General features: G+C 37.4%; 1 protein-coding gene across 3 annotated transcripts in view; it reads right to left on the bottom strand.

Moving 5' to 3' along the window:
- The window catches only part of LOC136874115 (tax1-binding protein 1 homolog), a 228,603-nt gene that overhangs the window by 147,301 nt on the left and 58,984 nt on the right, over nucleotides 1–22,318 (bottom strand). For all 3 annotated transcript variants that reach the window (XM_068227663.1, XM_067147670.2, XM_067147671.2), the window contains exons 5-6: nucleotides 22,028–22,195; nucleotides 4,404–4,571 (exon numbers count right to left, since the gene is read on the bottom strand). In XM_068227663.1, the coding sequence (XP_068083764.1) occupies nucleotides 4,404–4,571; nucleotides 22,028–22,195 (336 nt within the window). The remainder of the gene's footprint in view (nucleotides 1–4,403; nucleotides 4,572–22,027; nucleotides 22,196–22,318) is intronic.

Genomic DNA, 22,318 nt, shown 5'->3' with positions numbered 1-22,318 from the left:
AGAACCTGTTCTCTAGTTCCTATTCCCTTGACAAAGCCTGTTCTGACGGGAGCTGGTATCTAATGTAAGGTTTCAAACATTCATTTAGGATATGCAATAATATTTTACTTGCATGTGATATTAGTGAGATAGTTCAATACTTCCCGCAGTTCCTTGTTGTATTAGGTTCATTTTACTGCACTCAGTAACTTCTGAAAGACAGTGGAATTAGTTTATTGATTAAAAAAAAAAAAAAACACTTCACATCCATTTACATGACATTTCCTTCAAACTAGTCACCTTGAGTCGAAACACATTTTTGCCAACCTGTCATAAAATTTTGTGGCCAATGAACCTGAAAGAGATCAGGCAGCAAGAAGTTTTAAGTATACTGAGGATGTTTGAAAGCAGTCACACGAATTTGTTAACAGGTATATGCATTATCATGCAGAAAAAACTAACCCCTCTGGCACTTGTTTGGATGTGAAGTGAAGTCTTTGAGCATTTTAATTAATTTTTGCTATTTGTTTTAAGTCGCACTGACTCAGACAGATCTTACAGCAACGATGGGATAGGGCTGAGAAGGTAACAACCGTGCCTGTATTAAGATATATTTGCCTGGTGTGAAAATGGGAAACCACAGAAAACCATCTTCAGAGCTGTCGACAATGGAGTTCGAACCCACTATCTCCTGAATGCAAGCTCACAACTGCATGCCCCTAACTGCACGGTCACTTGCTTGGTGCTCATTTATACTCCCTGCCATGTAAGCTTATACACTAAGGGTACAACCTTACTCTTCCCCCCCCCCCCCCCCCCCATTAATACTGAAGGGAGTGATTTATAGCTATTTTCTAACTGTTGGATTTGATTCAGTGTCACTAAACATAAAGTTTAGGGACCCTAGTTGCTGTCGTCCTACAGTTACTGTTAACTTTGAACGTTGGCACTATATAGTCACTTTCTATTTTTTGTGACTTGCAAGATTTACGTATTGCCACTGCCATATTATGAAAATCACTAGTGTTACATTTACGGGTATAAGTAAGGCATATTTTCTTTTCCTGCAGATTAAAAAATCTGTTTGGGTAATATCAGGTAAGCAGAACCGTGGCATGTTCGAATAATGCATTTAATAATGTAGTTGGTGTTAAATGACGAACGCATTTTAATAATATGGTCTTATTTCGTCCAATTGTATGTACAGAATGCAATTAGGATGTATAAGAATCAAGAAAAATCTGCAAGAACTCCTCTGAAAAGGAAAGCAACATTACCTCCTCTATATGATCAGTTCAGTTGGAATGGAAGCAAATTTTCAATATGTACCAAGTTGGCAGCAGTGATGAGCCATTAAAAAAGAGAATAGTGTGGCGATATTTGCTTTTTAATGTATAGCCTACGTGATGGGTAATATAGTAACAAATAGGTGTGAAGGTGATCACAGTGAGTCTGATACATCACACTGTGGTGTTGAAGCTGCAATAGCCAGTGACCAGCTAGATTTAGGACTGACTATATTGGATAGTACTTCAAGAAAGAGTTCTGTTCTGAGACAGAAAAGTATGAGAATGACCTCCGAGTGGACTCATAGTGAGAAATTCAATGTTCCTATCACTGAATGGGTTCCACTGCTGAGAACAGATCATGCACTAATGGAGGAAAGTGATGCTGTGGACTTTTTGAACTATTTATGAATGCTGGTATCACAGAGCATTTTGTTAAAAACAGTGTTGTGCATGCTAGATCAAAGAATGCCCACTCTTTCACTTTATCCAGTGAAGATATTGATTGGTTTATTGGTGTTCTACTTCTAAGTAGCTATGCATCCCTACCAAGGAGACGTACGGTATATGGCTAGTACAAACCGGCATTGTATGGGCAGACATTATGGGTCAACTGCAGAAACGATGACTAGATTTAAGCCTTAGACAACATCTACCTAAACAATGTCTAAATCGAGCACGATCTTCCATTGCATAAACAATGTTCAGTCAATGTTTAACTAGACATTACTTAAAGTTTCAATATCGGTTTGAAAATGGTGATAGAGGTATCTTCATGTCACTCTTTGCTTGTAGCAACCAATGAAATTTGTCAGTGCGTGCGCCGAACGCCAGTCAGCTGCGTGTCTTCCTACACATTACTCAAATATGGCTAAGCATGAGCATGACTTGTCCACAAAGAAGAGTATCGCTTTTGGTGGAAATTAAATATAATATCGACACTAAAGCGACATACCACCGTACGGGGAAGTGTAGCTTTGATTATAGCGTTGTTATAGTGAGTGTAATCTACTCATAAATGCGGTAGCTTCGACGAAGGGAAGATGAAGCAATAGTAAGTGTAACCGAGTGTGTTGTACGAGCCATATAGATGTAGCTTGCATTCTGGAGATCGTAGCCACGAAACGCATCTTCAGCAGCCCTGAAGATTGTTTTCTGTAGTTTCCCTATTTTTACAGCAGGCAAACACTAGGGCTGTTATTATGGCCATGGCTCTTCTTTCCCAATCCTCTTTTAAACAATCACCACCATTTGTCTTTTCCTATCGGATAGTTGCCGAAAACTTATATGATTATATACATTAAAAAAATCATGTAACCTACTTTTTAGTATTCACTATTATGTGTGTTTACTTGGCAGTAACAATATAAGTGAATCCCTCCCAGTTGATGTATGTGACAGCCCTCTGACGATTGGTCGAAGTACCCTATAATTCCATGGAAATTACCCCATGTATATAATAAAATATATCGGTTGCCAAGAATTGTATTCAAGTTGACAATTACTGGACTATCCCTTTGTCAGTCTCAAGAAACAAGTCTCTCGAAAAGCGAAACCTTATATTAAGATCTATCTCCCCGTACATGTCAAACGAATTGTTGCGATTTAGCAGCGGGCGACCCACAGAGAGGCCATCGGACTAACCTTTCTTCCTGGAATCGTCTCAACATAATAATACAAATGACATGTTTCATGGTACATAACCTCTGTGATTCACTCCTCTCATTTGAGGTTAAACAGTGCTCTCGGCAGTGCTTAAACATGACCGGTTGAACATTGGTTTTAGACAGTGTCTAAGTGATAAATAACGTCTCTGCAATGCAGCAGCCATACAATGTGCATTCAAGTTCTAAGGCCTCCGGTTTTTTTTCTCCAGATTGGAAAGAAATAGAAACATGTGCATTGTTTTAAAATGAGCCCGCGTTCATTGTCAAAACGTCACAGAGATGGCAGCACTATACGACAGATGGAATTTTAGCGCCAGCCGCGAGAATGAGAACTGTTTTAGATACTTAAAATGGCGACGTTTTCCTTACTTGAACAGCGTGCAATCATTCGTTTTTTGAATTTGCGTGGTGTGACACCAATTGAAATTCATCGACAGTTGAAGGAGACATGTGGTGATGGAGTTATGGATGTGTCGAAGGTGCGTTCGTGGGTGCGACAGTTTAATGAAGGCAGAACATCGTGTGACAACAAGCCGAAACAACCTCGGGCTCGCACAAGCCGGTCTGACGACATGATCGAGAAAGTGGAGAGAATTGTTTTGGGGGATCGCCGAATGACTGTTGAACAGATCGCCTCCAGTGTTGGCATTTCCGTGGGTTCTGTGCACACAATCCTGCATGACGACCTGAAAATGCGAAAAGTGTCATCCAGGTGGGTGCCACGAATGCTGACGGATGTTACGCAAACGTTTCTTCGTGAAAACAACTTTGAAGTGATTAATCATGCTCCCTACTCACTCACCTGACCTGGCTCCTAGTGACTTTTGGCTTTTTCCAACAATGAAAGACACTCTCCGTGGCCGCACATTCACCAGCAGTGCTGCTATTGCCTCAGCGATTTCCAGTGGTCAAAACAGACTCCTAAAGAAGCCTTCGCCGCTGCCATGGAATCATGGAATCGACATTGTGAAAAATTTGTACGTCTGCAGGGCGATCACGTCGAGAAGTAACGCCAGTTTCATCGTTTTCGGGTGAGTAGTTAGTTAGAAAAAAAATTGGAGGCCTTAGAACTTGAATGCACCTCGTACTTAGGCATTGTTTAACCGCAGACATTGTCTACATACCATTTCTGCAATCAGCCCTTCATTTTTATTACATTAGTAAGACAGAAACCTGAATAGGAACACGTAACAGGATAAACACAATGACAGGTCAGCATATGAAGGAGCAACAAGAAGAGATGAGGACAAACATGAAAACAAAAATACAATGAGAATCTCTGCATCTTCATGAACTGCCATCTTCACAAGTGTCCTCAGCATATTAATAGAAATCTTCATGAAAACACAAGGTCTAACAAAACAGGTCTGCTGTACATCAAAGACTTATCTCACAAAAATAAAATAAAATACAGGGTTCAGCTGAAGAAATTAATGGTATCAAATAGACTAATGTATGGAGCAACACTCACCTTGGCACTTATCACCTGCTCAGAGCGTAATTCTTGAGCAACCAACTCTTTGCTCTGTGTGAGTGCTTCCAACATAGCCTGAAGACCATCAGTTTGGTGACGATACTGCTTGGCATCAACATGTTTACTTATCTCTGCTCTTAACAAGTTTGCAAGATGTTCCTTGTCCTGCACAATACAAGCAATAAGGCAAAAATCTTTTAATAGACTATATCTACTATTTCTTCTCTAATGCTTTAAATGATCACTGATCGCTATTTTTTACATGATACAGTTATTAGAGAACAGCTGCATATCTTAAATTACTAGAATGCACATAATTATGACAATGTAATATGTATACAGTATATGAAGTCAGTATGATAACCTGAGCGGCTGTCATGACTGTACTATAGTCTGATAATCGTAAGAATATAAAATTATGGTGCGAGAGTAAAACAGCTGAACTTTAGTGCCAAAATTGCCAAATTGATCAGCTATTTTGAGGGCTACTTTTCCTATTCACTAATCCACAACTTGATGTCCATTGTTTCAATGAATAAATAATAAATTAAATAAATGTACAATAATATAAATGTATATAAGCAGTCAAGCTTACTCCCTGATAGTATATACATTCAACAGACACACCAATGGAAAAATGCAAGAAGCACTCACCACATAGACCGGCAAACAAGCTGAATATCTGATCACATTTCCAGAATGTTTACAAACCACTGTTTACAGGGGGGAACAAACACACATACAAAAAAAACACGAAGTGGTAACTCTCAAACTATTTTCTGCTTTAATTAGTCCATTTCAGTACATGAGGAGCAAACCCCAATTTATAATGAAATAACAATTTGATAAAGTAGTCCAACTACTCACTGTGGATGTAGATATTGGTGTATTGTCAAGACCTGCCACTCAAGAAGCAAAAATATCTAAATACTGCAACAATAAATATGTAAGAGTTCAGAAATCTTCCATACAATGCATTTTGCAGTTGAACCATTCAGTATTTAAAAAAATATGTTTTATCTCAACACCTTGGCTAGATGAAGAATCAGCTCAATATTTCTTCATTCTGGGAGATGCTGCCCTCCTATTTTAACAAACAGTAAGATAAAACATTTTTTTAAGACATAATGGTTCAATTGCAAAATGCATTGTATCAAATGTGAGCATAATCAACCTTATGACCCTGACAGGGAAGGCAGAAGTGGATTTTATGGAGAAAGAGGGTATAGAAATGATGGGGTTGAGTGAAGTTAAATGGAAGAGGAAAGGAAAGAAGAGAATGAGGAAAGGATATATACAGTACTGGAGTGGTGGCCGAGAGGCAAAAAGTGGAGTGGGTCTGATAATTTCAAAAGTGCTGGAGGAGTATGTGGATATAGTACAGTACATCAGCAACAGGATAATGAAAATTTGACTGAGAAGGATGAACGAAGTGAAGGACTTCATACAAGTGAACGCACCAGACAGGGAACAAAAAGGAGGATATTGAGGAATTCCTGGAGAAACTAGAAAAAGAGGAAAGGAAGAAGTAATCTGACCATATGGATATGGGAAAAGGAATGCAGGAGGGAAACTACTTGAGTTTTGTAAGAGGAATGGAATGATTGTGGGCAACACATGGGTTTGAAAAAAAAAAAAAAAAAAAAAAAAGGGAAATTACAAGATATGGCTGGGGGTGACAGAAGAATTAAATCAGTAATTGATTACTTTCTGGTGGTAAGGACAAATTGTAAACAGTTGATGGATGTAACAGCTTTGCCAGGAGAAGCAGCCGATGGAGAGCATAGAATTGGAACATCAAAAATGGGAGTGGGGAAAAAGGAAAAATTAAAGGAGATAAAGTGTGGAAATTAAAAGATAAGAATGTACAGGAAGAATTTCTGAAGAGATTGAAACAACAAATTCCAATTACTGAAGTAGGAAATGTGCAAGATGAATGGTCCAACTTCAAAAGGGCATTTGTAAGTGGGGCAGACAATGCCTGTGGTAGAACATCGACGAGAGTGAAAGTAAAGGAGACACCATGGTGGAATGAGAAGGTGAGAGAAGCAGTGAAAGAAAAGAGAGCATGGCAAGAATGGAATAGAGATTAAAAAAAGGAAGAAAGCAAAAGGAAGTATCTTGATTATAAAAGAAAATTTCAGAAATTGGTAAATGAAGAAAATTTGGGAAGAACTTACACAAAAAGCAGAAACGGATGGAGCTGGCAATAAAAGAATGTTGTATGGAGTTACATGAAGTAATAGGAAAGAAAGAGCTGATGAAAGAAGAAGGTGGAAAACTGATAACACATCCAGAAGAAATAAAGAGAAAATGGAAGAGTATTTTGATAAACTGCTGTAAGTGAGAAATTGTGCCAAGGAGATGGTAGTAATAAGGTGTGATGACTCAATAGCAGAAGATTATATAACCACGTTAGAAGTGGAATTAGCAGTCCGTAAAATGAAAATGGAGAAGGCACCAGAGATGGATGAAATTAGTGTGGAAATGATAAAGGCTGCTGGACCTGTTGGACTAAAATGGGTGTACAGATTGCGGAAGTGCATATGGAAGCAGAAACATGTGCAAGAAGAATAGAGAAAGGGAGCACCGGTAATAACACCAGTCTTAAAGAAGGGACAAAAAAAAAAAAAAGTGTGTGATAACTATAGAGAAATCACACTCTTAACACAAGTGGCAAAAATACTGGAAAGAATATAGGCAAGAGAATGAGAAGAAAGGCAGGAGGAGAGTTGCAAGATGAACAGTATGGCGTTGGATATGGAAGATCTACAGTGGACCCAATTTTCAGCATGAGGCAATTAATGGAAAAGAATTGGGAATACCGGGCGAGTTGGCCGTGCGCGTAGAGGCGCGCGGCTGTGAGCTTGCATCCGGGAGATAGTAGGTTCGAATCCCACTATCGGCAGCCCTGAAGATGGTTTTCCGTGGTTTCCCATTTTCACACCAGGCAAATGCTGGGGCTGTACCTTAATTACGGCCACGGCCGCTTCCTTCCAACTCCTAGGCCTTTCCTATCCCATCGTCACCATAAGACCTATCTGTGTCGGTGCGACGTAAAGCCCCTAGCAAAAAAAAAATAAATAAAATGGGAATATGGAAAGGATCTGGTCATGATATTCATAGATCTAACAAAAGCATAGTGTTCCCATGGAGAACGTTTGGGAACCAAGGTCAAAAAGAGACTAGGTACACAAATTGTAGAAATGGTGCAAGCAATGTACAGAAAATGTGTCAGCACCATACAGATTCCATTTGGAAAGACGGAATGTTTTAGAAATGAGACTGGACTAAGACAGGGGAGTGTGCTATCATTTCTTTTGTTTCTAATGGTTATGGACAAAATAGTAAAGGAATGGGAATAGGGCAATAAAGTTATTACTATATGCAGACAATATTGTCATCTGGGGAACAATGAAGTACAAAACAACTTGATGCACTGAACAAGAAAATTGAAAAGTAAGGTATGAAAATCAGTACAGAGAAAAGCACAACCATGGTGATATCAAGCGGAGAAAGACAAGGGAAAGGCATTGTGAAAATTGGTGGTCAAAGCCTTGAATTTGTTGACAGTTTCAAATACCTAGGGAGTGAATTAATGCAGAATAAAAGGCTGGACATGCAGATTAGCAACAAGGCAATGCATTATACTAGAGTGTAAAGAAACACTGTCTGGAATATGAAAGTATCAAGGAAGTGTAAAGAGATCATGTACAAAGTATACCATGCACCAAACATTGTCTTATGCATCTGAGACCTGGAAATGACAAGTAGAGAGGAGAGTAGAATTCTAGCCAGCAAAATGAAATAGCTAAGAAGTATAATAAGATAAGGAAAGACAGATTGAAAAACAAAGATGTGAGAAAGGAGGTCAATGGCAAACCTAAATGAGGAAACTGACAGGAGTACACTACGGTTTGGACATGCAAAGCAAATGGAGGAGAAAAGAACACCAAAAACATATGATGAAGATGAAGTTTGAGGGATGGAAGAGCAAGAGGGAGACCTAGAACAAGGTGGATCAATTTGTTAAAGAGGAGTGTAAGTAGAAGGAACCTGGATTGGGACAGAATTACGGAAGAGGAATGGTGAAAGGAGATGATGATGATGATGATGCTTGTTGTTTAAAGGGGCCTAACATCGAGGTCATCGGCCCCTAATGGTACAAAATGAGACGAAAAGTTACGACAAATTAAAAGTCCAAAATCCTCCACTGACCAGAATTCAAAGTGTGAGGACGAAGAATGAATGGATGGATGGATATGAATTTAAAACAATCAGTGGAACCGACCCACAGTGCCTCACATGCACAGAAGCTGGCACAAAACAATAGTATTACTGACCAAGGGACTGCTTCTATAGCACAATGCTGAATCGATTATGCTTGTTGTTGAAACGGGTCTAAAATCCAGGTCATCGGCCCCTCATAATGATACTTATCGCTAGGAAAGTAGAATCATGCTATTTGTCATTTGGCGGTACTAATACAAAGTAGCGTAGACTCGCAGTATTCCACACATTATGGTACTATTCACAGGTAGTGTAATGCGCACATGTAACACAGACCTATGGTGTTTCGCACATTGTGGCACTATTTACAGGCAACGCAAACGTATAAAGGCAATGCAAACCTGTGGCGTTCCTCACATAAGTGGACTAACCACAGGTACCCAAACTATCCAGTGGTATTCCTCACAAAGTGGGAACTAAGCATAGGCAAGGCAGAACCATGGTGTCGCTCATCCCATGGTGTTGCTCATATAGGGGTGCGAATCACAGGTACTGTAAGACCCTCATCCTGATTCACACACTTTTGCTAATAATCACAAACCTAGTGTGTACCTAACATAGTGGTACTACGCGCAAGTAAATGCGACCCATGGTGTTCCCTGTGTGATGGTACTAATTACAAGTAGTCTCATGGTTCTAATTTGATCATCCCTTGATCGCCCCTTTTAGTCGCCTCTTACGACAGGCAGGGGATACCGCAGGTGTATTCTACATGTGCGTCCCCCACCTGCAGGGGGTGGTGAAAGGAGAGCGGAAGGTAGAGAAGTGCCATAAATGCCCTGACCCAGCAGGAACTGGATAAGGGGAAAGGAGGAGGAGGATGATTAAGTCTAACTAAAAAGAGATTTAATACCAGTAGCAAGCACTGGCAACTCTTATCACCTAATAGCCAACAGCAACCAATTGAACAGGCATTCACTCCCACTAAATCTTATTCTTATGAATATCAGACTATAGTGTGAGTAATAATATTACTAACTTGCAACAAAGGCAAAGATTATCAATAAGAAGAGTTTTAGCACAGGAACCTCAGTCAACAAAAGTAACATTATGGCTAACTTCCAAATTTATCTTTACTTACCATTAATCATTGCAAATATGTATTTTTTAACATACAGTACTATAAAGTGAGACTATTTCTTACTGTGCTACATCAGGTCTCCCTGACATTGGTAATCACCTGTAATTACAGGCAGATTATTAAATTTAAAATATTTTTTGTTCTTATTGTGTTCAGTTGATATCATTCCATTTTAATATAACTATTTTGGATGGCCTGATATGGACACCAGCCTTATATTTTTCTATAAATAATAATCATAATAAAAATGGTTTTACATCCCACTAACTACTTTTACAGTTTTTGGAAATACCCACAAATTCTTTCTCTTCTTATTAATACCACTACAGTCTTACTAATAAACAGTAAATAACTTTTACACCAGGTTTATATACCATTTATGTGCAATTTATTACTAATAAACAACGCAAAACCCTCCTGTGTATACATCTGTTCTAGTTATTCACTGAATTGCTTATACAGACCAGGAGTCTTGTGTAAGCAATGCATAGCAGCGAGTGACGAAAAAGAAATGAGTGATTAGTTTATATTTTAGTGGTATTTACTCTTTTTTTTTTTGCTAGTTGTTTTACGTCGCACCGACACAGATAGGTCTTACGGTGACGATGGGACAGGAAAGGGCTAGGTGTGGTAAGGAAGCGGCCGTGGCCTTAATTAAGGTACAGCCCCAGCATTTGCCTGGTGTGAAAATGAGAAACCACGGAAAACCATTTTCAGGGCTGCCGACAGTGGGGTTCGAACCTACTATCTCCCGAATATCGGATACAGTGGTATTTACTGTCTGCAGTAATATAATCGTGGTGAAATATCTGACTTATCCATCAAGTACACATTGAAAGAACAGAAAAAAAAAATGATGATCTCCACAATACTTTTTAGAATAGAAGACAGAACATTTTTGAGGTTATGGAGGCTGGATATATTTGTAACACTTTAAGGCGGAGTGACCCATTTCACCTAGATGACGGAAGTTTTAATATTAAATAATGATTTATGAAGGAGTATGCTTGAATTGTCATTAACACAGTCAGAAATGACTTAAAGATCCTAGGGGTGGCTCTTTCTTAGTCTTGCGAACTTCAAATTCTCACAGCACTACAGACATGAGCGTGCAATGAGATTAGTAATTATTGTCAGTGAAAATCCATGAAGTTTATATCCTATAACTATTACTATGGAAAATTACTTTTTAATTTGAGGATCCATTGTGCCTTTGTTCTTTGAATTAAGAAACCCCATGTACGAGCACACAAACTACACAAACACAATCCATTGTCCTCAAGAATCGTATATTTATTACTGATTTTAATATTACCATTATATTATACCACTGATAAAATGAGCACTGCACTGTATACGACTGTCCAGAAATGTGCACTGTTTAGGGGATCCCTACTGGCAAATCAGCCAGCCAGCGGATTCACGCATGAAACCTAAACAAAGGAGATGTTCTTCCTATCAAATTATGAACTAAGTGAGGTAAGAACATGAGGTTTGTTTTTAAAAAAAACTTCCGTATCCAAAGACCATTAGCCTTGCTTTGACCCTGCCATGCAAAGTCAATAGTACAGACGATGGCCAGCGACTAACTTTTTGTGTTTGCACATACAAATTTCTGATCATGACTGTAAAGAAAGACACAAGCTGAATTTTTTTATCAGTTAAATTTAAAGTCAAATGTATCTATGTTGAGCCAAAATGTTTCTTTAACAGCACTGAAAATATTACAAACATAATGAAGATGAAATGGGAGTTATGACATGGTAGGTTCCATGCAATGACGATTTTTTATTTGAAATAAATTTCCATTATAGTAACATTTTCACACCCAAATACTTTTTAACATTATTTTTGTTAACTGCACTAGATGTGGCTTGAAATTCTGTACATGACTCTATATTCACCTATTTCAGCCAATAACATCATTCAGATTTATATAAAGACTAGCAAGATACCCGTGCTTCGCTACGGTATTATACTGAAATTTATAATTGAATGCTTATTGTTTTAGATATATAATCCGCCGAAATTCGCGATCTGACTCGTTCTCTGCGAGAATCCACCAAAATTCCCGATCTATTATTTTACGGCACGTTTCCTCCCATTTTTAAATCTTCCTATCCAGCAATCGATTTCGTACTTCCCGGGTTAGGCTCAGGTATTCCTCCATGTCAGTTGGGTCCGTAAATCTTTGCCATCTTTTCCTATAATATTTTTAATACGGATAAAATCCTTCAGGAGATCCGGCGTGCTGTCATACTGGGTGCCTTGGCGGCACTGAACCCGCGACCGGACTGCATTCTTAGTCATTACCCGTCCAGGAGCCGTTTCCATCGCGGTCCGCATATTGACGACGGTCCGGAATATTATTATTATTATTATTATTATTATTACTATTATGTGTTGCTGGAATGGCTGATGACAGGGAAAACCGGAGTATCCGGAGACAAACCTGTCCCGCCTCCGTTTTGTCCAGCACGAATGCCACATGGAGTGACCGGGATTTGAACCACGGAACCCAGCTGTGAGAGGCCGGCGCGCTGCCGCCTGAGCAACGGAGGATCCTTATAAGTACATTAATAACAGTAAAATCAATTGGTCTCACCTCCTTCTACACCCCACCGCCATTAAGTTTATTTACAGCCACCCCCCCCCCCCCCGAAAAAGAATTAAAAGGATGCTTGTTTCTTTATGTTTAAGGGAGATTCCAAACACCAATGTTCACGTCTATTACCTTCAGTTTTGAGATATAAGTATCCACATAAAAATAATTTACTTTTTTCACTTCATTTCACAATAATCTCTCCTCCCCCTAAATGAATTTTCCCGCAAAAAAAATACTTGTTTCTTTAATAGTAAAGGATCTTCTAAATACCAATTATCACGACTCTAACTTCTTCAGTTTTTGATTTATGTGTCCTCATGAAAGGAATTCAACTCCTTTACACTCCCGCCCTCCAAGATGTTTTCCCCACCAAAACGCCTCTTTCTTTGTTTTTAAAGGAGAACCAAATACGAATTTTCACGTCTGTAACAACTTTAGTATTAGATGTATGTATTCTCATACAATTAAGTCAACTAATGTTTCAATTCTTCCCCCCCCCCCCCCTTCATTGGATTTTCCGAGAATACGTGTTTCTTTACTTTTAAAGCAGATTGCAAATATCAAATTTCACGTCTGTAACATCTTCATTTTTGAGATATCAGTAGCCTAATTAAAAGAATTCATCACCATTTTCAGTCACTTTTACCCCCCACCCCCCCCCACCCTCCACCCAAGTGGTATTTCCGAAAACTAAAAATACACTTTTCTTTATGTTTAATACAGATAAAAAAAATTCCATTTTTCACTTCTGTAACATGTTAAGTTTTTTAGATATCCGTAAAAATTCTCATTTTAAAATTTCACCCCTTTGGGTTCCCCTTAAGTAGAGTTTCCAAAAACAAATAACCTATATTTCTTTACATTTACAGGAGATTTACACCCACTTTTTACGTCTGTAACATGTTACGATTCCAAGATATTCTGTAGATATAGTCTTTCAAAAAATTCACGCCAATTTGTCACTCCTGTTTAACCGCCAATAATTGGCTTTTCCAAAAACTAAAAAATACATGTTTCTTTATTTTTAAAGGAAATCCCATATGCGAATTATCAGTTCTGTAATATCTTTCGTTTCTGAGATATGTGTATCCTCATTAAAGGCATTCAACCCATTTTTCACCCTTTTACACCCCTCCTATTAGGACTTACTGGAAACAAAATATACGTGTTCCTTTATTTTTAGAGGAGATTCTAACCACCAATTTTTACATCTGTAAATTTTAAAGTTTTAAGATGTAGACACACTCATCTTAAAAAATTCACCCCCGTTTTCACCCCCCAATATTTGGATTTTCCAAAAAAGAAAAAATACCTGTTTCTTTACTTTTAAAGTAGATCCAAAATACCAATTTTCAGGTCTGTAATATCTTCAGGTTCTGAAATATAAGTATCCTCATGAAAGGCATTCAACCCATTATTCACCCTTTACACCCTTCCTATTGGGATTTTCCGAAAACAAAAGAATACGTGTTTCTTTATTTTTAAAGGAGATTCTAAATACCAATTTTTACATCTATAAACTTAAAACGTTTTGAGATATAGATACACTCATTTTAAAAAATCACCCCCTTTTCACGCCCCCCCATTAATTGTATTTTCCACAAACAAAAAATACGTGTTTATTTATTTTTAAAGGAGATCCCAAACACCAATTTTCAGGTCTGTAATATCTTCAGGTTCTGAAATATAAGTAGACTCATGAAATGCATTCGACCCCTTTTTCAACCTTTTCCACCCTTCCTATTAGGATTTTCCGAAAACAAAATATACGTGTTTCTTTATCTTTAATGGAGATTCTAAATACCTATTTTTACACCTATAACCTTTAAAAGTTTTGAGATATAGATACACTCATTTTAAAATATTACCCCTTTTTTACCCCCCTTAATTGGGTTTTGCAGAAACAAAAAAATACGTGTTTCTTTATTTTTAAAGGAGATCCCAAACACCAATTTTCAGGTCTATAATATCTTCAGTTTCTGAGATATAAGTAGCCTCATTAAAGGCATTCAACCCCTTTTTCACCCCTTTTCACACCTTCTATTGCGATTTTCCGAAAACAAAAAAAATACGTGTTTCTTTATTTTTAATGAAGATTCTAAATACCAATTTTTACATTTGCAAACTTTAAAAGTTTGGAGATATAGATTCACTAATTTTAAAAATTAACCCCCTTTTCACCCTCCCATTAATTAGATTTTCAAAACACAAAAAAATACGCGTTTCTTTATTTTTAAAAGAGATCAAAAGTACCAATTTTCAGGTCTGTAATATCTTCAGTTTCTGAGATATAACTACCGGTATCCTGATTAAAGGCATTGAACACATTTTCCCCCATTTTCACCCTTTTTCACCCCTCCTATTGGGATTTTCTGAAAACAAAAAAATACGTGTTTCCTTATTTTCAAAGAAGATTCTAAATACCAATTTTTACATTTGTAAACTTTTAAAGTTTTGAGATATAGGTGCACTCATTTTAAAACTTCACCCCCCCTTTTCACCCCCTTAGCAACGGAATATCCAAAAATCCTCTCTTAGCGAGCACCTACATCTTAATATGAATGTATCCCCAAAATTCCATTTCATTATGTCCAGTAGTTTTGGCTCGGCGATGATGAATCAGTCAGTCAGTCAGGACAAGCTATTTTATATATATATAGACTAGCAAGATACCCGTGCTTCGCTACGGTATTATACTGAAATTTATAATTGAATGCTTATTGTTTTAGATATATAATCCGCCGAAATTCGCGATCTGACTCGTTTTCTGCGAGAATCCACCAAAATTCCCGATCTGACTCGTTTTTTTCTTATTTTACGGCACGTTTCCTCCCATTTTTCAATCTTCCTTTCCAGCAATCGAGTTCGTACTTCCCGGGCTAGGCTCAGGTATTCCTCCCGATCAGTTGGGTACGTAAATCTTTGCCATCTTTTCCTATAATCATTTTTAATATGGATAAAATCCTTCAGGAGATCCGGCGTGCTGTTATATTGGGTGCCTTGGCGGCACTGGACCGGCGACCGGACTGCATTCTTAGTCATTACCCGTCCAGTAGCCGTTTCCAGCGCGGTCCGCACATTTGATGACGGTCCGGAACATTATTATTATTATTATTATTATTATTATTATTATTATTATTTGTTGCTGGAATGGCTGATGACAGGGAAAACCGAAGTATCCGGAGAAAAACCTGTCCCGCCTCCGTTTTGTCCAGCACGAATATCACATGGAGTGACCGGGATTTGAACCACGGAACCCAGCTGTGAGAGGCCGGCGCGCTGCTGCCTGAGCAACGGAGGATCCTTATAAGTACATTAATAACAGTAAAATCAATTGGTCACACCTCCTTCTACACCCTACCGCCGTTAAGTTTATTTACCCCCCCCCCAAAAAAAAATTAAAAGAAGGTTTGTTTCTATATGTTTAAGGGAGATTCCAAACACCAATGTTCACGTCTATTACCTTCAGATTTGAGATATAAGTATCCCCATAAAAATAATTTACTTTCTTCACTTCATTTCACACTACTCCCCCCCCCCCAAGTGAATTTTCCCGCAAAAAAGTACTTGTTTCTTTAATAGTAAAGGATCTTCTAAATACCAATTATCACGACTCTAACTTCTTCAGTTTTTGATTTATGTGTCCTCATGAAAGGAGTTCAACTCCTTTACACTCCCGCCCTCCAAGATGGTTTCCCCCCAAAACGCGTTTTCCTTTGTTTTTAAAGGAGATCCAAATACGAATTTTCACGTCTGTAACAACTTTAGTTTTTATTAGATGTATGTATTCTCATACAATTAAGTCAATTAATTTTTCAATTCTTTCACCCCCCCACCCAAACCCTTCATTGGATTTTCCGAGAATACGTGTTTCTTTACTTTTAAAGCAGATTGCAAATATCAAATTTCACGTCTGTAACATCTTCATTTTTGAGATATCAGTAGCCTAATTAAAAGAATTCAACACCATTTTCAGTCACTTTACCCCCCCCTCCTCCACCCAAGTGGTATTTCCGAAAACTAAAAATACACGTTTCTTTATGTTTAATAGAGATAAAAAATACCATTTTTCACTTCTGTAACATGTTAAGTTTTTTAGATATACTGTAAAAATTCTCATTTTAAAATTTCACCCCTTTTGAGTTCCCCTGAAGTGGAGTTTCCAAAAACAAATCACCTCTGTTTCTTTACATTTACAGGAGATTCCAAACACCCACTTTTTACGTCTGTAACATTTTACGTTTCCAAGACAATCTGTAGATACAGTCTTTCAAAAATTCACCCCAATTTGTCACTCCTGTTTAACCGCCATTAATTGGATTTTCCAAAAACTAAAATACGCGTTTCTTTATTTTTAAAGGAGATCCCATATACAAATTTTCAGTTCTGTAATATCCTTCGTTTCTGAGATATATGTATCCTCATTAAAGGCATTCAACCCATTTTTCACCCTTTTACACCCCTCCTATTAGGATTTACAGGAAACAAAAAAATACGTGTTCCTTTATTTTTAGAGGAGATTCTAACTACCAATTTTTACATCTGTAAATTTTAAATTTTTAAGTTGTAGACACACTCATTTTAAAAAATTCATCCCCCTTTTCACCCCCCATTATTTGGATTTTCAAAAAACGAAAAAATACGTGTTTCTCTACTTTTAAAGTAGATCCAAAATACAAATGTTCAGGTCTGTAATATCTTCAGGTTCTGAAATATAAGTAGCCTCAATAAAGGCATTCAACCCATTATTCACCCTTTTCCACCCTTCCTATTGGGATTTTCCGAAAACAAAATAATATGTGTTTCTTTATTATTAAAGGAGATTCTAAATACCAATTTTTACATCTATAAACTTTAAAAGTTTCGAGATATAGATACACTCATTTTAAAAATCACCCCCTTTTCACCCCCCCATTAATTGGATTTTCCAAAAACAAAAAAATACGTGTTTCTTTATTTTTAAAGGAGATCAAAAGTACCAATTTTCAGGTCTGTAATATCTTCAGTTTCGGAGATATAAGTACCGGTATCCTGATTAAAGGCATTCAACCCACTTTTCCCCATTTTCACCCTTTTTCACCCTTCCTATTGGGTTTTTCTGAAAACAAAAAAATACGTGTTTCCTTATTTTTAAAGATGATTCTAAATACCAATTTTTACATCTGTAAACTTTTAAAGTTTTGAGATATAGATACACTAATTTTAAAATTTCACCCCCCTTTTCACCCCCTTAGCGACGGAATATCCAAAAATCCTCTCTTAGCGAGCACCTACATCTTAATATGAATGTATCCCCAAAATTTAATTTCTTTATGTCCAGTAGTTTTGGCTCGGCGATGATGAATCAGTCAGTCAGTCAGGACAAGTTATTTTATATATATATAGATAACCAAAAGTGATCATGAACGTAAAGAAATATATCAATAATAATAATAATAATAATAATAATAATAATAATAATAATAATAATAATAATAATAATAATAATGTTATTTGCTTTACGCCCCACTAACTACTTTTACGGTCTTTGAGACGCCGAGGTGCCGGAATTTAGTACCGCAGGAGTTCTTTTACGTGCCAGTAAATCTACCGACACGAGGCTGTCGTATTTGAGCACCTTCAAATACCACCGGACTGAGCAGGATCGAACCTGCCAAGTTGGGGTTAGAAGGCCAGCGCCTTAACCGTCTGAGCCACTCAGCCCGGCAAGAAACACATCAGTGAACAGAAGGAAGAGATTCCTACACCTTTGAACGAGTGTATGCTTGCGGTATAGTAATACAATGCGAATACCACATTTATTAGTAAGAAATATATGCAACGCTTATACAAGGTTTATTCATACAAGTGTTAAACAAGACGTGTTGATATGGTAGGTTCCATGCAATGAAGATTTCTTATTTGAAGCAAATTTCCATTATAGTAACATTTTCACACTCAAATACTTTTTAACATTATTTTTGTTAACTGCATTAGGTGCGGCTTGAAATTCTGTACTACTCGATGTTCACCTATTTCAGCCGATAACAATCAGATTTATATAAAAAGTGAAAAGTGATCATGAACGTGAAGAAATACATCAGTGAACTGCAGGAAGAGATTCCTACACCTTGGAACGAGTGTATACTTGCAGTATAGTAACACAATGCGAATACCACATTTATTAGTAAGAAATATATGCAACACTCATACAAGGTTTATTCATACAAGTGTTAAACAAGACGTGTATAATGATTTCTTTTTTTAGTAAGACTGCTACTCTATTACTCTAACCACATTCATGCATTACTTTTATAAATTCATGCTATCATGCATCTAAAAGTCAATAAAAATACCACAGGCATGAAGAACTATGGGGACTACTTGAACAGAGTAATTATAAATTAAATGTTTTAATTTATGCTTTCATGGCCCAAAATACTGAATTTATGTCATGTGACAAGATGAATCATTGGAAAACAAGATAACACGATGACCCATGAAACCTTACTTCACTCTCTCATTACTTAATCATGAATGTTCTAATAACAATTTGAATCAAGTTTGTCTGGTTACACATGGCATAAAACCAAGCGACTATCAAGTATGGAAATTGAATGTTAAGCTGTGATTGATATACCCTTGGATCAAATTCATCTGAAATTAAATTAAAGAGTCTTATCTTCCTCTACACAGGAAACTCATTCTGAACCAGCTCGTTTCCCTCAATAATTAAATTATAGATTCTCAATTTTAGATTTAAAGCAGTCATTCCCAAACTGTGATCCGCGACGATGATCCAAGGGGTCCACGATAATAATGTAAGTTGTGAGTACTTAAAGAGCAAAATTTTACTGTATACACACAATTCATAGACCATTATACTAAATTTAGTAACTATGTCTTCACTGTTGTATAACTTACATGTGTATATGTAACTCTGAACTTGGCTGATAGATTGTGCAAGTTAACAGCAGAAAAAGAAGAAATATTACAAAGCAATGTACGTGACGTAATTGTGACACACTTGGAATTACTAGTAGCCACACTCAGACCATAGTTTCCGCTTCTGATTGAGAAAATTCCATGGATCAGAAACACCTTCTTTGAAACCGAACATGAACTGTTCTCCGCTGAGAAAGATCAACTAGTCAAGTATCTCGGCAGAGGGAAAGTGAAAAATAAACTGAAGTATGATATGGGTGGAGAATCAGATGGAGTGGCATGTTTAGCTTCAGGAAGTTCTAAAAATGTATCACAACTCCATGTCTCTGATCAATTTGTGTCCATGATATCCCTTATACCCTACAATTTCTCGAAAGGAAAAACTGCGTTTAATGCCTTTCATGACAACATACCTGTGTAAGTGTACCTTTTCTGCTCTCACAAAAATGAAAACGAAGTACAGAAACAGAGCTTATGTAGATGCTGATCCAGGCTGTGACCCAGACTGTTGTAATTATTAGCCAAGTATCACAACGTTTTATAATTTCTGTACATGTATAAAGTATCTTTATGTAAATGAAGTCAAATTAAACTTTCAAAGACAGTAAATATTAGACCTAAATTATACAAATAAAAACCAAATTATAAAATTCAAAGAATGTGAACCTTATGAAATTGTATTCAATGTAACAAGATGATTCTTCTTCTAACACTTTTTCCACACTGGTAGGGTTGTGGGAGTGAACTGTATTACAGCAGTTTTATGGCCAGGTGGCCTAGCTGACGCCAACCCTGTGTGGAGGAACGTCTATTGTGTTTTCTGTGGTGGTTGGTAGTGTGATGTGTTGCATGAATATGAAGAGGGGCAAACACAGATACCCAGACGCTGAGTTATAGGAATTAACTATACATAGTTAAAATCTCCAGCCTGGCCAGGAATTAAACCTGGGATCCTCCAAACAGAAGACCATCAAGCTGGCCATTCAGCAAAGGAGCTGGACAATGTAACATGAACTGCTGCTAAAGAAATTTTAACTCTATGCCATGAAGAAATGGTAGCTGCTTGGATGGGTAACCCATGTGCTGACCTCTATACAAGGAGTGGAAAGAAACAGGGTACCCTAACGCAAGTAAGCTCTGGCTGAGCGTGCCTAATCACGGTCTCCTGGTAGAGATGGGAGGCAATAAACAACAACAACAACTACCACCATCATCATCATCATCATCATCATCATCATGCACCATTCAGTAATCAATCTACAAGCCTCTGTGAATGAACCAAATACCTCCACAAGCCTATTCGGTTACAAGTACAGTCTCTTGTCTAGCACTGCATGTCTTACCTTGTAATGATTTAAAAAAAAAGAGTCTAACCATCTTCATCTTGGTCTCCCTCTACTTTTGCTTACCACCAAGCCTGGTTCATACATACAACTTCTATCGAGATCATTTCCAACTTAGCCTTTATCTCGTCACTGCGAGTGTCCTCCTGCCATATTTCCCATCTGCTTGTACCATCAAACATTTTTGTTATCTTGACATCAGTTACTTCCAGTTTAAGAATAAGATGTCCAAAATTCACCTACCTTTCACTCCCCCATACAGCAAAGTCAGCCTAAAAACTGAGCAACATAAGGGTAATGAGTCAGTGAACTCACTACTTTTTAACAGAATACCACTGATTATAATTGCTTTGCTTATTTGGATCTCACTTAATATGCAATTATCCTGTGAGAACACACAACCTATTTTAGGTACTTGGTATTATCCAGGTCTTCCAGCTTTATATTCCTTACCTGACATTTAATCCCCTTAGGTTTCTTTCCATCTGCGTTCCTTAACTCTTGGAAATTTTTATTTTCACATTACGCTCATCATTATATTGCTTTTCAAGCTCCAAGATATCAGAATGCAAGTTTTCAACACAGTCTGCTATTTAGACTAAATCATCAACATAGTCCAAACTATCGACTAAATTTACATGCAACTGAATCCCTTCGTAGGCACCACCTAGTCAAGGTGGTAAAGGCATGTTTGGTTCACCCCGTACGGATGTGGGTCCACCTCCCTGTCAGAAGTAGACAAATTTAAGAAATGAGACTTCTGAAGTCGCACATAGTCCTAAGGTTCACTCTGCCTATACAAAAAACGAGTACCAGGTTAATCCCTGGGGGCAAAGGCAGCCTGGCATTGAGCTAACCACACTATCCTGCTAAGTACCAAGGTTTCAGAAAGTGGAAGCCTTAACCTTCCACTCCTCAAAGGACCTTCGTGTGACCTGTAAGAGATGGCTTTGCTTTTCCTGCCATTTTACACCTTTCAGTGAATGATTAATGTATAGACTAATATGAATAATGGTGAAATCTAATCCTCGTGACTACTATGAATGAAGAACCCATTCTACCATCAATTCTCAATGCGGCCTTATTACATATAAATGCGATTGATTGAATGTAATATACTGTACCCACCCTTAATCCCATAAGTCATTTTTATGAAACTTTTGTTTCTAGGCTGTTTAATTTGAAAAACAAATGATAAAGAAAACCACAAATACTGGATGTTTACCCTTGAACATCTACCAATAAAACAGAAATGGAATATGATCCAAAGCTGAAATCTTGTAATTTGTTATTTAAGAATCACAGAATCGTTCACTGCAAGAGGATTAGAGCACAATCACAATTAGAAATGAACATATTATCTTATAGTTAATATTACCGTTGTAAGAGCTGTAATGGTGGCAGAGAGCACTTCCACATGGTGTTCAAGCTGGTGCAGTTTGGCAGTAGTTTCATTCTTCTCCTTGTCAAGCACTTCATAGTCTCGTTTCAGGTTTGCCAAAAGTCGGTCAAGGTGGGCCATTTCAGACAACTCTTTTTCTAGTGACTTATGTCAGAAAAGAAATTAAACATTAGACAATGTCTCTTTGATAGATTTCAATTTGTCTATGAAATTTGGATAGATAAAGAGGTAATTCTAATTTAAAAAATTATAGGTTGATTGTCCATC

Source organism: Anabrus simplex, chromosome 5 (assembly GCF_040414725.1).
Source record: "Anabrus simplex isolate iqAnaSimp1 chromosome 5, ASM4041472v1, whole genome shotgun sequence".
NCBI classification, from domain to species: domain Eukaryota; kingdom Metazoa; phylum Arthropoda; class Insecta; order Orthoptera; family Tettigoniidae; genus Anabrus; species Anabrus simplex.
This window is presented reverse-complemented; position numbering and strand designations above follow the sequence as displayed.